General features: G+C 42.6%; 1 protein-coding gene across 1 annotated transcript in view; it reads right to left on the bottom strand.

Moving 5' to 3' along the window:
• Positions 1-20,415, bottom strand: part of ELL2 (elongation factor for RNA polymerase II 2) — a 98,520-nt gene that overhangs the window by 49,696 nt on the left and 28,409 nt on the right. Inside the window, exon 2 of the mRNA XM_068247499.1 lies at positions 10,439-10,486. Within this exon, the coding sequence (XP_068103600.1) occupies positions 10,439-10,486 (48 nt within the window). The remainder of the gene's footprint in view (positions 1-10,438; positions 10,487-20,415) is intronic.

Below are 20,415 nucleotides of genomic sequence, written 5' to 3'. Positions count from 1 at the left end.
GGGGAGATCTCAGCCCCTGGTGGGGCGATTTGTGCGCTGTAAATTGCTGTGCGCGCAGCCAGCACTTTGCTAGCCGCGCGCACAGCTTGATCGCCGCCGCTCTGCGGCGATCGGCCGCACGCAGCGGCTGAAGAGGGCCCCCGCCAGAGCCCTGCGCTGCCCGGATCAATGAGTTCCGGGCAGCGCTATGGGCTGGATCGGGTGTGCCTGACGTCAGGACGTCGGCTGACGTCCATGACGTCATCCCGATCGTCGCCATGGCGACAGGAGAAGCCAAACAGGGGAACGCGTTATATACGCGTTCCCCTGTTTGCTATAGATGCCGGCGACGATCGGACTAGAGGGCCACATGCGCCCTCTAGTGGTGTTTCATGTAGCTACCACTCTGGTAGCTTTACATGAAACAAAAAAAAAAATTTAAAAAAAAAAAGGATTTTTTTAAATTATGAAAAAAAAAATTAACCGCCCAGGAGGCTAAAGGGCTAGTGCTCCTAAAGTATGTGATAACTCCAAACCATAACAGCAGAAAAAGTTTTGAATGCAGGATTAGCATCTTTATCACTTAATACACTCAGACCAGTTGCTGTTGAAATTAGATTTTTATGGTGACAAACAAACATGTATTTGTTACCAGGGCTGTGGAGTCGGTCCAAAAATCAACCGACTTCGATTTCGACTCCTCAGTTTAGGATTCCACCGACTCAGACTCCTCGACTCCGACTCCTCTAATTTGCATATTACAATTTTGTTGATTAAAAGTATGTAACATGAAATTCGTCTCTTAACTGCCAACGCTTAGGAATTTTACAAGACAACTGAAGTGAGAAGGATATGTAGACTACTATATTTATTCCCTTTAGACTAAAACCTTGGTAAGAGTACTTGTAAAAGGTACAAACCGGAACAAAGAACATCTATCAGGCCCTAGGCAATGTAAGTGTGGGTACATGTAAGAATGATGTGCAGGTACTCTGCAGGGAAATGAGGAGTTTGTAAACAGACAACACCTCTGTATTCAATGTGCACAGCATTCTCAGTGGATTCCCTGCAGCTCTGTGGGGAGTGCATATGTAGAGTATAGTACTACTGTGTAACAAAGTAAACCTGAGACTGATGAAATTAAAGTTTTATACATACCTGGGGCTTCCTCTAGCCGCCTTCAGGATAATCAGTCCCTCGTTGTCCTCCTCCACCACCTGGATCTTCTGCTATGAGTCCAGGTACTTGAGCCAGTCGGGCGTAGTGCGCATGCACACACTCCGCCGCCAGGAGCATACTACACCTGTGCAGCACTATTGCGCAGGTGCAGAATGTTCCTGGCTGTGGGAGCGGCATGCGGCCGGACAGCGCTGACTGGCTGAATTACCAGGAATCATAGCAGAAGATCCGGGTGGTGGAGGACAGCGAGGGACTGATTAGCCTGAAGGGGGCTGGAGGAAGCCCCATGTATGTATAAAACTTTAGTTTTCATCCGTCTCAGGTACCCTTTAATGTGTAGCCACCAAACCAAATTTTAACATATCAAATTATTTGATTTCATGAGCAAAGGGAGTGCATACATTTGCATAAATCAGCATCAATGCAGAATTATTTCCATCTCGTTGACCATCTCTATTAGTGACACAGCTACACATTAAGCTTTATTCTTACAGCATAGATGTTATTTAGTATATATAAGAGATTCCTGTGTACACATCATATATACAGTCACAATCAGATATGTATATCTGACCTTAAAAATACGGGGACTGCTTTATTGAAGCAGCACAAGTAACTAATTTTGATTGGTTTATTTCATTTTTGTGGACTAAGCACAGCTATTACTGTATATATACACATTTTTAATGACTATTATCTGAGAAATAGAACATTTTATCATATTTTCTATTTTAATTACAGTTACAAATTCATTAGGAGTCGGAGCATTTTTTCCCGACTCCAGGCACCCAAAATTGCCTGACTCCACGACGCCGACTCCACAGCCCTGTTTGTTACAGCTGATACAAATCCTAAAATAAATCTGCACAGTTTCTACTTCCTGATTCATGGAAGCAGACATATTGTTTACAGCCTGTGCTTTTAAAATGGGCTTATCTGCCATAGGCAGTCATGTGACACAGGGGGGAGATCAAATTACAACTAGTGATTAGACACAAATGAGTACATACAGGGTGCATTTCTGTTATGTTTTCCTTCTGTCCTGTGGAAGAGTTCAGGTCCACTTTAAAAAGGAAGCCAACCATTTCAGCCATTCAGGACAACTAGTGTTGCATAATGGGCAGCGGATGATTTCACGGAAAGAGATTGCAGCTACTGATCATAACCGTCCCATCTGCCTTTCCAGAACTGTAGAGAACTAAGCGGTTCTTTTCCATGAAGCTGCATGACTAATGTCTATGTTCCAGCAGTAGAGGGGAAATTTAATGGAAGAGATATTTACAGACCTGCACTGAACACATCAGGGAAAAGTCAACAAAAACAGAACATAGTATATATTTCAGATTCAACGGTCATCACTGATATGTGAGAGGATGTTTGCTGTAGTTTTCAGTAAAACCCTGGTGCTATTAGCTTGCATGTAAATCTCTGTTCTAGTGAACCTTCTAGTAGACTACAGACTAGGGTAGGGGGTGCTTGTGACCCCTGGAGAAGTTTTCCTGGAACCACCAGGGAGGGTGGAGGAGAGATAAAAAGGTAAAGAAAAAAAGAAATCAAATCAAATCATTAACCACACAAGAGTCTGTTCAGGGCTCCATTGCAGGCTCACAAATGTGAAGCGATCCTATTAATAGGATCCATTATCGATAGGAGAATGGGCTATAATTATTGATTGTAGAATTGACTATCCGTTTTACGAAGCTGTAAAATGGACAAAAAAAATGGGTCAATATTCTGCTATAGTGGGAACCAGCCCAACTCAAGAGAATGAGGGATTTCCGCGATACCAATACTATCGTGGGCTTTAAGTAAAGAGTATATTCTAACTAAACTATACTCAATCATTACAAAAAAAGCACAAAAAATTAAGACACAAACATGATGTAGAGAATGCTGGGAATACACGGCTTTAGGCAGATGGTTCGATAGATCATTTCTGACAGGTCTGATCTGATTTTGATCGTTTTTCTCATAGGCGTGAATGGGAATCAATCGGAAAAATGATTGGCCAGTATTCCTGCCCAAAAAACTCATTGTGTATTCCCAGCATAAAGCTAAAGGATATAGAAAGTTGACTAAAATTGGTATCAAAACAAAAGAAAAATATTGCAGACTTATTGTAGAAGTGTTTAAGCACCAGTGTGGTGTTAAGGCGCGTACACGCAAGATTTTTTACAAGCGACGGGTCCATTAGACTCTCCTGCGATGCGGCCGTTTTGCCGACAGTAGAACGTGCAGATCAGTCAAAACCAGTCTCAGTCTGCCGACAGGTTGTACATACGTGCTACTGTCGGCAGAACGACCGCACTGTGGGAGGGTCTAACGGACCAGTCACTTGTAAAAATACGGCGTGTGTACTTGCCTTTAATGGGGTATAAGCTATACTGGTACTGGTGAGCTGGGCACACGCAGGACCAGAGCAGTGCAGTAACTTGTAAACAGTACAGTTCTTCCTATTGTCATCAGCATACACGTGCCTGATAAGACATCCGACTGCTGAACATTCCACTGACCTGTATGCGTGTGCTTTGTACCCTATTTACATATGAACACACACATCTGGTTTAACAAATCCCAGAGCAAGTAAACATCTATGGCTTTACACAAGACAAGGAGATAAGAAAAATACAGGTGTTTGGGACATTCCAGGCTTATTCCTTCAGGACAGAGTGCACACCAAGACAATGTAAACCGGTATCAGACCACAGAGGACAGGCGTGGACAATTTAGCACGAAAAGACTGGGAAGTTAGGCAACAGCTATGATTTTATTAACAGACTTGGCTACTGATGTGTTCAGCCCTGCATTGCATAGACAAGTGTCAAAACTCTGTACACATATACGTACTTTAAACTGTAAACGACTCAAGGGTAAATATCATAATCCAAGCTAGTACATTGCAAAATAACAGAGGACCTTGACAGCTTAAGCCTGGAAAAATCCCAGAAGCCAAGTAGCCACAGGCCTCAAAACTACATCCTCTGCTGAAAAATCTCATTGTGTATTCCCAACATTAGGCAAATTTACTGGCCAATCGATTTCCATTTAGTTCTATGAGAAATCTGATCAGAAAAGCGATCGAAAATCACATTGGACTTGTCAGAAATTATCCGTCGAGTCCTCTAACTGCCCCCCCCCCCCCCCCCCCCCCCCCCAAAAAAAAAAAAAAAACTATTCCCAGCATTACATTTGGCATCTTATCCATAATATTAGCACCTGAGATGTCCTTTTGGCTCATGGATTGGGCACACTGGCTCAGATTACAGATTATTATCACAAAGGGACTCCACATCCAATGATTGCTTCACACAATAAATATCCTTACGGTACTTTGCTGTGAGCTTTGTATTAATAATTATCAGCTCTAAAAAAATTTGAAATAGATAGAATAGAACGGGTTTTGAGTTTTTACTGCGGTTCAGATTCACCTCCTGTCTTGACAGGAAGTGGATTAGCCGCTCTAAAGTGAACAAACTGCAAGAAATAAAGCTTTGTTGGTAGACTGGGGAAGAGTCCTAAGCCCATTCAGTTTCATGGAGGTCCCAAACACAGGAAGTGAGGAAACATCTACACAAGTTAGCTGTAAAACCGAGGCAACTTTAACATTATTTTTAATTTTCCTGAAGTTTAACTTTTTACACAGTAAAATTTAATTCAGAGGTCTAATATTGCTACAAGAAACTTAAAAAACAAACGTTTTATGTGTATTTTCAGCACACTTTTAGAGGGAACAGAGAGGAGGACAAAAGTAATCCTTGCTTTCTTCAATAAAACCATTTGAACGTCAGATGTGCTGTGCCTGATGGGAATTTCCTATAAGCTCTCTCCGGGAAGCCAGTATTTTGGGAACTGATGCAAGCAGGCCTGTCTTAAAGGGAAATGCGTATGGAATGCCTGGCAGCTTTACTAGCACAGAATTATTTTTGTAAAAGGTGCCAAGCCTGCTTTAAACGCAACTTACTGTCAGAAGCAAATATACAAACAATGCCACAACAAAAGGTGATTATGCTTGCAAGTCTCTATTTAAATAACTCAAAATTACTTGCTCCAATTACTCCTGCTAATAAGATTTTTAGTGAACACAGAAGATCGGCCCCCAACCGAGAGCTTGGCAGCCCGTCATCCTGTAACATTCCTGCTAGGGGACGTTACTCAATCTGTGCAGTGCAAAATTACAGCACGGAAAGGAAAATATACAGCCTGCGCCACCGGAGAAAGGAAAATAAAGGCTTTAAACAATTAGAAGAAAGGACCCGATGACCAGCGATCACTAAACAATAACACAAGGCTGGCCATGCTCCTGTGTGGTTAATTACTGGAATGTTAACACAAAATGCAGTTATGCAGAGGGCAGCATCAAAGGCTACACAAAACCTGCTGGAAAAGATAATCATGTGAAATAGATTCACAATATAGATTATCAGCAGCACAGAAGCCTTTCCAAGAAAGCAAGGGGATCTGCTCTACCTCCGTACATTACAAGTCTTCATATTACAAGAGCAGGAACAGGGAGGCCTGGGCAAACCGCCTCATCTGCAGATCTATATATCCCTGAGTCACCTGCAAAGTCTGCTCTCAAAATGTAACCAGCTGCATTGCTTGCAAGTGACCTTTAATCCGAACAAAACTCAAGGACTTCTAAGGAAATAAGCAGCCAAGTCAGTGGTGTTTGTCAGAGATACAGCTTTAAACTTAGTAGCTGTTTACTTTTCCTATTTGTCATATAGAAAGAACAAGTGCGTCCACTCTTGCAGCATACAGTTACAGGGAAAGGGGGGGGGGGGGAGGGTCACAGCACAGGTCACAGAGTCCCTTCCTGCCTACAGACAACTTGGAATTTGTTCCAGCTTGGTTCTGCTCTAACACAACGAGCTGATATTTGCATTGGGGGAATCTACTGAAACGTCAGACACCAGCACATGCACATCACATGGATGCTGAGCACAACACACAATCCGTGACATCTACAAACATGTAGGAGTACTGAGCACAAGATTCACAAAACCCGTTGCTGTATTACAAGTTTGTGGGCTTGTGCTTTACACCGTCAGGTAAGGCTACATACACAGCACATGGCATATCTGCATTGTCAGAGGCCTCCTGCCAATCATCCATACAACCATTATTTGTAGACCAGAACTACTCAGACTGTCAGTACTGCTATCATCCTTACACCGTCACCAAAAACGGGCTGTGGAGTTGGAGCAATTTTGGGTACCTGGAGTCGGAGGTTTCAATAAACTGATGAGTCGGATGATTTTTGAACCAAATCCATAGCCTTTGTAAAAATTAGACTACGAAGTCGAGAAGTTGGAGTAATTTTGGGTACCTGGAGTCTGACTTGTTGTTTTCATAAACTAAGGAGTCTGAGTCGGATGATTTTGGACTCCACAGCCCTGCCCAAAACAACCACAATGACAGCTACAGACAGACAGCACCAATTGAGCACATGTACATATGGTAGGTTAAGAGAAGGGAAAACCAAACTGAAAACACTTGGGTTGAAGAAAGGATAAAGAAGTCAACAAAACGGATATCATTCAAACGCAGGGGATTTCAATCTTTCTCCATCTTCAATAAAGCTGGGTACACACCATACAATTTTCCATCGGATCGACCAGATAATTTCCAACCAGTCCAAACAAATTTGAGTAGCTAGCATAAAATCAATCGTATTATCGATCGGGAACAATTTGGACATCCACACACAAAGAAACTTATCACATCACAGGTCGATCTGTTGGAAAATTGTACTGTGCATATGAGGCTTAATGGTGGGCATACACTATTCGTTTTTTTCGCTCGATTCTCCGCTCGCTCGATTTTGCCGCTTGATTCTCTTATCGTCTGCTTGTTTTTCTTATCTTTTTCCATTCATTTATATCAGGAATCGAGCGGCAAAACGATCGAATGGGAGATGGGATGTCGGAAATTATCTAACCATCTAATCACCTCAAAAACGAACAGTATATTCCCAGCAGAATAGTAATCGATTTCAAAGATCTGCACATCTAGCCCCCTAGCCTATGCACAAACTAACAAGAGCAGGTTTGCCACTAGTCTAGTTTGCTTCAAAATGCTAGTTTTGTAGTTTGTCCAGCTGTCCAAACCTGGGTATAAACCTCAGATAAGTGTGTCTAGTAGACTGCAGGATGTCCCTTCTTCTTCAGACCTCTATTCTTGGGTATAATCCCTCCCCAATCAGTCCACCTATGTGGGGGTGTTGGGGAGGATAAAGGGGGACGAAAGCAGAAAACGGTTTCACAACCTGCACACTATCATACACAAGCAGATAAGAGCTATAATACATTCCCGAAAAATGTCAGGATCTAACAAACATAAATTACATAATAAGCTATTTGATATCAGTGTTTTTCAAGGATTTACTTAATGCTTTTTTTTTTTTAAATAAAGTCTTTTTAATTAGAACTATCATAACTCAGGCTCAGTCCATCCTTGTGCTGCAGCAGAGCAGGGATTATTTTCTTTGCATCTGGGAGGTACTGGAAAAATGTACTGCTGATGTCAGAGTGATGTCACAGCAGCAGCAAGGTTATCACTGTCACCTAATCAGTCAATGGAGGATGCTCACACAGAAGTGAATTTAGGCACTGCGTCAGCAGGTTGAGCTCATCTTCCATTCCCTGATAGTAATGACTGACTGGCCCAATAGATCACTAGTTCCGGTGAAGAAGGCTGTGCATGGAGGGAGCAGTGAGTGGGCAGTGTAAAGACATACAAGATGACTTTTGTATAAAGATTTGTATTTTACAGATGCCAGCAAAGCTGTGTGTAGACAGTAGATATCAGTCAGCCCTTGCAGGGCATGAGATAATAGTTCTGAGGCCTGCATGGTCACAAAGAATTGCTATGTATTCCATACTTCCAGTTCCACCACTGGGGTCAAACTAAAACAGGAAGTGGGGGTGAGATTCCCCTCATTGAGGTTAAATACAGAAATAAAAATACAATTTTTAGTTAGTGATGGTTAACGAGATGCAAATAATTCTTAGCTTAAAGCGGAACTGAATAGGGGAGGGGAAAAAAAAAAAAAGTGTTTCACTTACCTGGCACTTCTGCCCTCGCAGCCTTTCTGTCCCGTGCCGGTTCTCCACGATCCTCAGTTCTCCAGTCGCCAGCTAGTTTTGTTACCGTCGACTTGTAAGTTGACCGCAACTGCATGCCCCGAGCTACATGTATCTTTATTCGCGTTCCCGCCTGCAATAGCGCCCTGAGCTTATAGCGCAGGCTGCTATTGCGGACGGGAATGTGAAGACAGATATTGTGGATGGGAACGTGAAGAAACATGCACCTGGCTCAGGGCGTGCATGTGCAGTTGCTGCATCGACAATAACGAAACAGGCTGGTGGCGGGAGAACGGAGGATTGTGGGAGGACCAGCGCAGGACAGGAAGGCTGCAAGGGGCTGGCAGAGGCCACAAGTAAGTGAATCCATTTTTTACTTTGCAGAATCATGCAAATTTTCTATGCAAATGTATGCAGTGTGAAAATGGGCCAATGGAATGAAGCTAATGTAGGATTTGATGGGTCCATTTAAAAGCTGTGTTAATTTGCAGTGTTCTGCATCAACTCAAGTATTGGCATCTTTTTTTACCATGCCCAATTTTAGAAATACAGCTAAGTACTAAAATAGAGATGGTCAATGAGATGCTAATGACTTGTTTGCATGCATCTTTAATGCAAACTGTATACTTCATAGCATAAATGCTGGTAGAAATGCTGAATTGGTAAACAGTGGGATCGTTCTGATAATCTATATACATTACATACAAAGCACAGTTCTGTCACTGAAACAGACATTATGGCATAACATTCAAACACAGACTCGAATCAAGAAACTGAAATACAGCACTCCGATGGCATTCCGTTACAAACAGCAAAATATGGACACTAATGATTTGCCAGTAAGCCTGCCCAATGAACAGCACTTCCTTACAATAAGATATTACCAAATGCAAACCGAAAGGTCCACAGTACAGAAGGAAAACCAAGCTGGATTTTTTTTTTCTTTTTTACACTAAAAATCCTTCACAGGACAGAGCTGAAAGTTTACTGCACACACTTCTTCATTGCTAAAAATTGCTCTTTAAACTTCAAATTGCTTTTGAAACTCCATATGTTAGAAACGGTAGTGAGTGCAATGTAGCCTAGCCCATTAACTAGTTTATTTACACAGCACTGGTATCTATTGCAGCACTTTACTCTGAGTACACAGTGTTATGTCTCTACAATCTATTCGCTACCATACTCTTATGCTGGGCATACACGGTGTGATTCTCCTTATCGATAGAGCTGCTGATGGCTCGATTATTTCCGACAGGTCCAATCAGCGAGGCGCTCGATTCCCCGCTCGATACCCGCGGGCGGACAAAGGGCAGAAAACGAGCGGAAGATAAGGAGCACCTGCGGGGACGAGCGGTAATCGATGGGGACGCGCCGGGATCGAGCCAGTGGCTCGATCCGGCGCATAAATCTCACCGTGTATGCCCAGCATTAGGGTAGGAACACACTAGGCAGAATCGCATATGTTTTCCACTATGTACTATGGAAGATGCATATGCGATTCTGCTCAGTGTGTTCCTACCCTCAGTCTCATGTTCCTATTAATCAAAGCCATGAGGACTTGGCTCCCAAAGTCCCCTGCAGCGGGGGGAGTCAGTACAGCACAGAGGGCACCAGGGGAGGAGAGGGAAGGCTCATTAGAACCCATAGCTGCTAGATAAAAGGGAGAAACCTCCAGCTACTTGGCAGTATACTGGCGGCTCTACTCCAAGATCTAGCAGAAATGAAGAGCTGTGGAATCCTTGCCCTCCAAGCTCATCTAGTGTGCATACAAGTAGCATACAACCTCTGATGTGCATCTCATTGACCATATCTAGCCTTCAAAGGTGGTAAGGTCTGTACAAATGCTATATGGAGGTCACCCTACCCGTATTGATGGGGGGACCAATGATATGCAGATGTTTAGGAGTTTATGTAAATATATGTAAATGTTTATGCAAATTTATGCAGCATGAAAATGGACCAATAAAGTCTTACCCGGGTTTAAATTGACTGGTAAAGGATACATCTACAGTAGCAGGGTTTGTTTTAAAACAATGAATAGAAAGTATTTTCTCCCATTTATTTCCTCTTCAAAATGCAGAGAAAAAAAATGACTGGGGAAAAAAACCCCCAGATGTTTTAGGTCTCCCAGTCCACAAAGGGTTTTATAATGTTTACAGAACTGTACAATCTAGATATGTAAAGTTAATACTTACTCCTTGGAGTCCTTGTACTTGGATAGTTGGGCGTGCAGATATTGAATTCTGAAAGTGAAAAGAAAAAAAAAACCAAAATCATTAGAGCTGGTTGAAATACTAGCTCATTTAAAGCTAACTTTTGGGAGGTAAACAGTATGAATCATACACTTTCCCATTACACATCTCAGATTTCGGTTTTCACGTTTTGAACTAGATACCACAGATTTGGGTACTGCAGTTATTAGCTGGGGATGTCAGGCCTTTTTGCAGGTTACAAAGATGGCAGTAGGAAGAAAAAGCCAGTAAACTCAAGGTTTTCTGCCAATGGGTGATTCAACCCGAAAAACCCAGGACACTAAACCTCAGAAGCCAGTGTGCCTAAAAATCAAACCAGATATGATATTTTAGCAGAAGTTTTGAATCAGGATGATACCATTTATTGTCAACTCACAAGGAAAAAAAATGTGCTTTTGACCAATAAACCTTCAGACTCTTCCTGTAGACTGAACGCTTAATGGCTGAAAGGAAGCTTTTCTCTTTTAAAGAGACTCCGTAACAAAAATTTCATCCGGTTTTCTTCAATCCTACAAGTTCCAAAATCTATTCTAATGTGTTCTGGCTTACTGCAGCACGTTCTACTATCACCATCTCTGTAATAAATCAACTTATCTCTCTCTTGTCAGACTTGTCAGCCTGTGTCTGGAAGGCTGCCAAGTTCTTCAGTGTTGTGGTTCTGTGATGCATCTCCCCCCTCCAGGCCCCTCTCTGCACACTGCCTGTGTGTTATTTAGATCAGTGCAGCTTCTCTCTGCTCTATTATCTTTTACAAGCTGGATAAATCCTCCTCTGAGCTGGCTGGGCTTTCACATACTGAGGAATTACATACAGGCAGAGCTGTCTGCACTCTGCAGGAAGAAACAGCCTGACACTTCAGTGGAAGATAGCTGCAGGGGGAAAGAAACACACAAATGATCTCTTGAGATTCAAAAGGAAGGGTGTATACAGCCTGCTTGTGTATGAATGTATTTTCTATGTGTGGACATACTGTACATCAACCTACTTCCTGTTTTGGTGGCCATTTTGTTTGTTTATAAACAAACTTTTTAAAACTGTTTTTAACCACTTTTAATGCGGCGGGGAGCAGCGAAATTGTGACAGAGGGTAATAGGAGATGTCCCCTAATGCACTGGTATGTTTACTTTTGTGTGATTTTAACAATACAGATTCTCTAAGTTAGCTGATAAATCAAGATGGAAAAATTCCAGCTTTAAAGAGGCACTGTACAGATGAGTAAAATTGTAAATTATGAATAAAACTCCCAAATGTTTACATTAACGGGAACCTGAAGTGAGTAAAATGATTTAATATAAACACAAGACGTTGCGGCAAATGAATATTAAAATACTTACCTCACCATTTTCTTCTTAGTGATCCCTTCCAGTTCTGACAATATTTTGTCAGAAATGAAATACACCAGTTGCTGTCAGTTATCTATCAGCAGCTGTCAGTTACAACTGAATGTGTAAGGTAATGTCCATGTTTCCCTATGGCTCAAGTGGGTGATATTACAGTTTAAAGCCTCATCTACATGCGTAGATGAGGCGGCGATCCGGCGGCTCGATTAGCCGCCGGATCGCCTCTTCCGCGTACCCGCCGCGCCGGATTCGATACCCGCTCGTCCCCGCACCGCTTCTCTTCCGCTCGATTCCCTGCCATTGTCCCCTTGCGGGGAACGAGCAGGGAATCGGCGGTGGGGAGATCCGTCCTGTCGGATCTTATCAATCGAGCCGCATCAGCAGCTCGATTGATAACGAACATCGCCGCCGCATCTACGCGTGTAGATGCGGCTAAACAGTGTGCTGACCAGGAAGCGGTTATGGGGTAATGGCCATTTTCAAAATGGAGGACAGAGAATTCCATCGATCACAGTGGTCAAATGGGACGCAGGAGAGGAGAAAGATTGAGGTGTAGACTACACAGCAGGTAAGTATCACCCGTGTATCATAGTTACATAGTTATTTTGGTTGAAAAAAGACATACGTCCATCGAGTTCAACCAGTACAAAGTTATTTTGATTTTATTTTCAGTTCAGGTTCTCTTTAAATTACTTTATAAATTAGTGTTTGCCCTTTGTAAAATCTTTCCTCTCTTGATTCACCATTTACCGGTAAATTCTGGAAGTTACCACGTGTGGTGACATCTGAAGTGCTGTTGGGTGCAGCTCTGCACAATTTTTAAATACTTAGAATTCTGAAGCCAGTAGAAATAATACCTGGTTTCCCAGAATGCGGTGGGAGAATTCCGCATAGCTAAAAAGCATAGGATGTGACATCACTGGGAGGGTGGGGCTACATACCGGTACACAGCAACATATAGATATAGGAAATGTTTCTGATGCTGAAATTAGGATAATTAACGTATAAGTGGTTATTTTAAATAATTTGCTACATTGTACTATGGGCCATTGTGGTGCCTCTAACTGATGGCGAACATGGTACAATACTCAACTTATTTTGAGACCCTTTTACTGTAATGCATCAAAGCACATGCAACTGCTAGTCAACCATAAAACAAAAACAAACACACAACACTAGAAGGTGAAACAACAAAGCTGTTATTTCCGCTTAAAAAGGCATAAAATACAGATCCAGGAACTATTAGAAGGATCTAGTCTTCCTGATTTGTGGAACGATTGCACACATCAATAGCTGCTAAATCCTTCACAGTCAGGGATGACTTCATGCTCCACAAGAGAGACAGAACTCCTTCAAAGAGCTGTCAAGTAAAGCAAGTTGCAGTGGAGCACAATTCATGCAAAGGGTAAACTGGTCCCTTTGATAACAGGATTAGCTTCCACCAGGTCAGCAGCCAAATAAAACAAACTTGTTCCCTAGAGAAGAAACAATACCCAGTATTTAGTCTAAAGTAAATTTTGCCAGGGTAATCCTATTTCCACAGAGCACAGCCAAAGGGGGCCTTGCTCAGAAGTTTAATCATTTGAAAAGGGTTTTTTTTACCTACTTTTTCACCTTTGAAAGCTACAGGATTTTCTCTCTTTAATGGGAAGTTCAGGAAAGGACAGCAGCAAAGAACCCAAAAGAAGTTCAATACTCCTTTCTACATTATCCTAGAGCAGGCATGGGTAAACTTGGCCCTCCAGCTGTTAAGGAACTACAAGTCTCTGCATTGCAGGAGTCTTACAGCCACACTCATGACTCAAAAGCAAATGCATTGTGGGACTTGTAGTTCCTTAACAGCTGGAGGGCCAAGTTTGCCCATGCCTGTCCTAGAGCAAAACTGAGCTACTGGCATCACATCTGCCATCTGTAGACAAGCCAGGCACCCTTCTACTGACTGGACTGCCCTGACTGCATCCACCTTGTGCAGACCACCCTTCCCCCTGCTGAGATGATACAAAGACACACCTGACCTCCCCCACCCCCACTGTGCTCCATCCTGGAGGGCTCTGTGTTGACAACACAAGTTAGATAACACAATCCCATCCCAGCTACCCTCTTGCTGGTGGTTATCAGACAGGGTAATGCCAGCTACACACCATGCAAATTTCCCATTAGATTGATGGTCAAATCGATTAATTACCGACAGGTCTGATCTGTTTTCGAGCGTTTTTCTGGTCGATTTCAAGATCACTTCTATACAAAATCGATCAGAAAAGTAATCAAATCAGATCGACCTGTCAGAAGTAATCAATTCGACCCATCTGACGGGATATTGCATGGTGTGTACCAGGCTCTACCTGCACACAGCTATTTATCAGACCAGCCAAGCAGAATGGGGCATCAAGAAAGATGGCTTAGCAAACCACACGGATAAAGAAAAAAAAAAAAAGGTTTAGGTGCATTGCCTAAAGTGAAGAAAACACAAGTTCTGTATTTTTTCCTCCCAGCTTGGTACTCTGCCTTGTTATGAGATTTCTGATCAAATAGAACGGAGGATGGATGGAAGCTGCATCAATCACTAACCCACTCAATTTTTAGTCTGGGTGTAACTCTGCATAATGGCACCACTATCGACTGATAAATCCTTTACAGTTTTTGGAATTTTGATCGTAGTCCTTTGACATGCAATGAGTGTAAAGTGCATCATCTTCAGGGTAAAATCTGGGTCTGAAAAACTGGAAAACTAAAGTGTGTGCATCAGAGATTACATTTATAAATTAAAAACCTATCAAAACAAGTCCAATGCATCTTTCCTGTTGCAACTGTCTCATAACTGGCAAAAACAGGACTGGCAATGCTGCAAAATACAGGTGACATATGTTCCACGCAGCATGTGCAGCTTCCGTGCATCATCAGATAACTGTGTGAGCTCCTTTATCACATGTTACCCTGACCATGTAACTGGATAGAAGAATGGTGTCTGAACCTGCCTGCCAGTAACCTGAGCTTCAGCACGTCTCCTACCTGACCTTTTAAATACAACAGTTCAATCGCCAGCCCCACTCCTTGCATTCTCTGAGGTGTACACACACACACACACACACACACACACTATACTGTTCAGTACTTCTACTGCGGGACAAATTGCCTAGCAATATGAACAGAACTGATGGTGGGTGGGGGAGATTTTAAAGGATATCCGAGGTGAAAATAAACTGATGAGAAAAACAATTGTATCTATCCTCCTCCACCTAAAAATGACTTTAGATATCCCGCAGTTTTATTTTATATTTAAATCTAGTGTTAAGTTTTTATTGTTTCATTGTCTCTGCTCGACACCTTCATTGAAGTGTGCTAGAGTACAAATCTACAAATTGACCCTTTGTATATGTTTCCTGCTCTCAGAAGCCATTTACTGACAGAAAAGTGTTTTATGGCTGTAATTCCTTATCAGGGAGGGTTATGCTATAGTCCAGTGGTGGCAAACCTTTGAGACTGAGTGCCCAAACTTCAACACAAGTCTCTTGTCTCTCGTAAAGTGCCAACACGTCAATTTGAACAAAATGACCCCCCCCCCCCCTCAGAACATAAGACATGACAAATACCAGGCCCTCAAACCTACAGTGACTAGATTTTTCTGAGTTCCACCTTGGACAGGGGAGAGGGGTGTTGCGCCGAAAAAATGGGCGTGGCCATGAAATTGTATGGGCGGAGCTAACAATGATGTAACAGCGAGGCATAAGAAAGCAGCGTTTCCGCCATGTGGTGAAACGAGGATTTGCATCATGGGTGTGCAGAAACTGTGTGATGCTATTTATTAGTATACCCGCCGTAACCCCAAATCAGCAAATATAGCCAACTATGACCATTAAATAATAAATGCAGCAACAGTTACCCCAGACACCAGAAAATAAACGCAATGTTGCCAGCATTTCAGCAGAAAATAAACGCAGTGGGCAACATTTCACCAGAAAATAATGCAATGTGGGCAACATTTCACCTGCAAAAAAAGGAATTTACTCACCTGACAGAAGTCTCCTCTCCCGGCCGGCCTCTGGCACGTAGCTCCCCGGACGATCCTCCTGCATATCCCCCGCGCTGAATGCAATAGCAGGGCTAGGGGAAGATGGAGCCCGAAGCCTTGTACTGGAGACACAAAGTCTCCAGTACAGGGCTTCGGACGCCATCTTTTCGTAGCCCTGCTCTCCCTGCCGGAAAACTATGCAGGCTGGAGCGGAGCTGCGGGCTATGAACTGGCGCAGCATCTAGTAGACGCCGTGGCCAGTTCATGCAATGGACGGGACATAGCGCAGCAGCGATGGCGTGCCAGCAGATTCGGCTAAGTGTGCCGGGTCTGGCACGCGTGCCATAGGTTCGCCATCGCTGCTATGGTCTAACCCAGTCCGACCTGGTCCCTACGCGGACAGAAACTTACTTGCATACCCAGTGCTCTTTCAGGCAGAGAAAGAAACACAAGCAACACAGCCTAGTTATTTGTGTGCTTACATACATACACATGTCTATCTCATGTCACCTCGGTTGTCCTTTAAAGCGGGAGTGTCGCCATAAAAACCAAAATTTCAACAGTAATCCTGCATTCAAAACTTTTCTGCTGTTAGGATTTGGAGTTATCACATACTTAAGGAGCTCTGGCCCTTTAGTAGTCAGTGCCAAAAAGTTGAATGCTGAGGGTTCTTTTTATCTATAATATATTCCGCCTCTTCCCTTTATTTCCCTGCCAGCTGCTTATCTGAAACACAATCCCCTGCTCATTTGTATTTACAAGCAAGGCTGCAGTGACTCAGCGATTGGAGGAGAAAAAGAAAAAAAGTAAAGGGCAGAAATGACAGCATTTATCCTAAGATGTGGGCAAAAGACAATTCCCACCAGGAACATAATTATCTTCATTTACTATATAAAACATTCACTGAAATGAAAACAGACAGTACAATACATGTGTTATGTAAGTAGATCAAGTATGTATCTACTTATATATGTGTTTTTTCCCTGGCATAGTATAGCTAATCCTACTGCTTTAAAGCACTTAAAGTGCAAAAACAACCTCTTGTTCTTCTGCATGATAGCTACACAGATTTTTTTTCCTGGATTCTAAGTACAGAAATATTAGGATTATCAAGTGGTCAAATCAAAATAGGGACAGGTATTCTTACAGGGTAGCATAAAACAAATGCTTTGAAAATACATCATGAGGATCTTTTGAAATAGACACTGAGCAAGAACTGTTTAATCTGAAAGCTCTCGAGTCAGCTGTCTGACCAGTTTCTTGGGAGAAAAGCTGGGTAACAATGTAGAGCACAGGTGTCAATCTCAAAACCCAGAGGCCAAATCCGGCACGCCTCATCCTTTTATGTGACCCACGAGAGCTTCAAACACACAGGACTGTCTCAATTAAGGTCTGTGCTAAGTTAACGCACACATTGTCCATAAACTACACCTCCCACAATGCACTTCAATTTCATGACTCGCAAAGTGACATCCTGACATACAATCCGGCACAAACTCACTGACCTGAGTAAACCGTGTCAGTCATCTGGCAGAAAACCAATAAGTCAGTGGATCGTTGAGAAACAGCCTTATCAGTCTGCAGACAGACTATACACGCGCACGACTGTCGGGAGAACGACCACCCAGCGGGAGGGTCTGACGGACCCGCTGTTCTCTTTAGTAGTGCGTGTGTACGCACCTTTAGGGCCAGTTGGTCACAAGACAGTGTACTGTGCAAATGACACATTCCTTGGCTACACCAATGTGCAATGCACGTGAGTTCAGGAGAGCAATGCACTTAAATATCTAGTGTGTGGAAGTTTTAAATGAGCTTGGACACAAGCTGGAATCTTGGCTGAACAGCCTCAAATGTCTGATTCGGCCAAGTTCTGTCTAGCATGTGTATGCAGCTAGATACCCAGTTTGATGTAACAAGCAAACAGCACTGATGGAGCATTCTCAGGGAAACGGCAGCACCCAGTCTGGAAAATGTTTTCTGGAGAACAAGCAGACTCCCTCCTCCTTTCCAAAAATTGCTTCACCATGAGTCTGGTCTGCCTTGGTCACATTCTACCACAGACTATCATCTGCATTCCAATGGAGTGGATTAGCTCACCCATATGGGAACTTTATATGCAGAAGAGCAGCAAATCCAGCCGGTGACAGCATACTGCAAATGGAATGAAAGGCAGATTAGTCTGCATCACCAGAAACCTTGTTAGGCCTGTAAATCTAGTGCTTCATTAGGCCAGAGGCTGCATCTGTTACAAACTATCCACGGTGAAGAAATGGAGTGTAAATAGAAGAAACAAGCTTGCATTAACGTTCTGGACACATGCTAAACGTCACCCTTACTGCCTCTCCATCATCATGCTGGGAATACACGATGCAACTTCCCATTTGAGCCATGGAAATTTGGAGTTTATTTCCAATATGTCCGAACTGTTTCAGATCGAGAAACTGGTTGTTTTTGCAAAGTTACCATTAGAAAATCGATCCAGTTATCAATCGGGAAGAGTTAGGACATGTAAACACGCTACAACTTCTTGTCCGATCACCTGTCGAGCAGAAGGGAAATTTCACTGGTGTTCCAGCGTTAGGGGGATCATTTTGGGACACATGCGTTGCACAGACATGTTTTGTACAGTTCAGTGGAAAGAGGGAGAGGGGTGACAGGCAGAGAACAAAGCAGCGGAATACAGCAGGCTGGGCAATCAGGAAAACATGAGCTTATGCTTACGTCACTTAGAAATCCGCCATGACAGATTGCTAATCATTAGGTAGCTGTACACTAGATTGTTATCAGAGACCTCCCATGTGCATGACGCTTTTAGTTAGAGCTGGTGCACACCACCAGAGCTTTTTAAACACTAGAGATTTTCAGAGCTCTTGCTAATGCAATACTATGGAGGACTTTTACAAAATCAAATCGCTCTAGTGTGAGCGCACACACACACACATACATACATACATACATACATACACACATATATATATATATATATATATATACACATATACACATATACACATATACACATATACACATATACACATATACACATATACACATATACACATATACACATATACACATATACACATATACACATATACACATATACACATATATATACATATATACACACATACATATATATATATACACATATATACACACACACACACACACACACACACACACACACACACACACACACACACACACACACACACACACACACACACACACTAACATTAACAGGAGCTTTTAAAATCACAAAGCACTCAGAAAAGCTCTTCTGGTGTGAAAATGCTTCTTATTAAAACCTTACAAAAATAGATCAATATACAATCAAATGTGAATCTGATAGGAACTGATCAACTTTGGCGTATCAGGCCATAATTAATGGATGGCTACACTTTATAGGCAACCTTGTACAATGAAATACCAGTTTTCTGTCTATATGCTGTGCATGCTGGGGTATGTCATGACAGAACAGCTAAAACCAACACCAACCAAAAAAAAAAACAACTTTTGTTGGACACAGAACACACAAAAATAAACACTTTTCAGATGTTTGCAGTGCACCTCAATCCACAACATCTGCACCCACACAACACAATGCTTTTTTCAACTGCCATTTACATTAAATGTTTTACGTTGGCTGCCATGTTTAGAGATCATCAGGACAAATACCGTATTTTTTTTGGACTAGAAGACGCTCCTGACCATAAGACGCACCTAGGTTTAGAGCACAAAAACCAGGGGAAAAAGATATACTAAACCTGGTGCATTCATGGTAAAGGGGCATCTTGTGGATTATGCCCCCTTTGTACCTCATGCCTCCATGTACCTCGTGTTTCCCTGTGTCTGCTTCTGTCCTTGTGTCCTCTATGCCCCTTTGTGTCCCACTGTGTCCTCTGCATGGGCCCAGTACAGGGACTCCCCGACATTGTGGCGGGTTGGAGGTTTGTATTGGCAGGCGTTCACAGGTCAGGAACTCCCGGCATTTGGACTATAAAGGTGCCCATACACTCGTCAGATTGGCAGCAGATAGATAAGAAATGCATCCGATGATCTATCTGATGCGTTATTAGAACATTTTTTACCAGGATAGAATTCCAATAGATTTCAGTTTGAAATCTATTGAAATTTGATATGATGGCATTTTTTTGCCATCAGATTTCCATTAAGGCCAATGCAAACTGATAAGCAATCTCATCAGATCGACCTAAATTTTCCACCCAGCTTGATGGAAATCCATCGAAATTGATAGAAATCGGCCATCGATCGGTCGACTGGCCAACAGATTTGCAAACGATCAATCGATCGTTCGGTCGGCCAGAAAATCGGCTGAGTGTATGGGCCCCTTAAGACGCAGTGACTTTTTCCCCACACATTTGGGGTAGAAAGAGTCTTCTAGTCCCACAAAAAAAAAAAAAAACAGTACATTGCCTGGTTTTGAATTTGTCTAAACATGGTCACTTCTTACTACTTCCTGCATCAAAATTATAACCTCAAAGAAATAGCAAAAAAAAAAAAAAAAGAACACTATATGCAAGGATTACCATGGCTCCATCAGTCAC

The sequence above is a fragment of the Hyperolius riggenbachi genome, chromosome 1 (assembly GCF_040937935.1).
Source record: "Hyperolius riggenbachi isolate aHypRig1 chromosome 1, aHypRig1.pri, whole genome shotgun sequence".
Lineage (NCBI taxonomy): Eukaryota > Metazoa > Chordata > Amphibia > Anura > Hyperoliidae > Hyperolius > Hyperolius riggenbachi.
The sequence above is the reverse complement of the archived record's forward strand: the minus strand, read 5'-3'. Positions and strand labels throughout refer to the sequence as shown.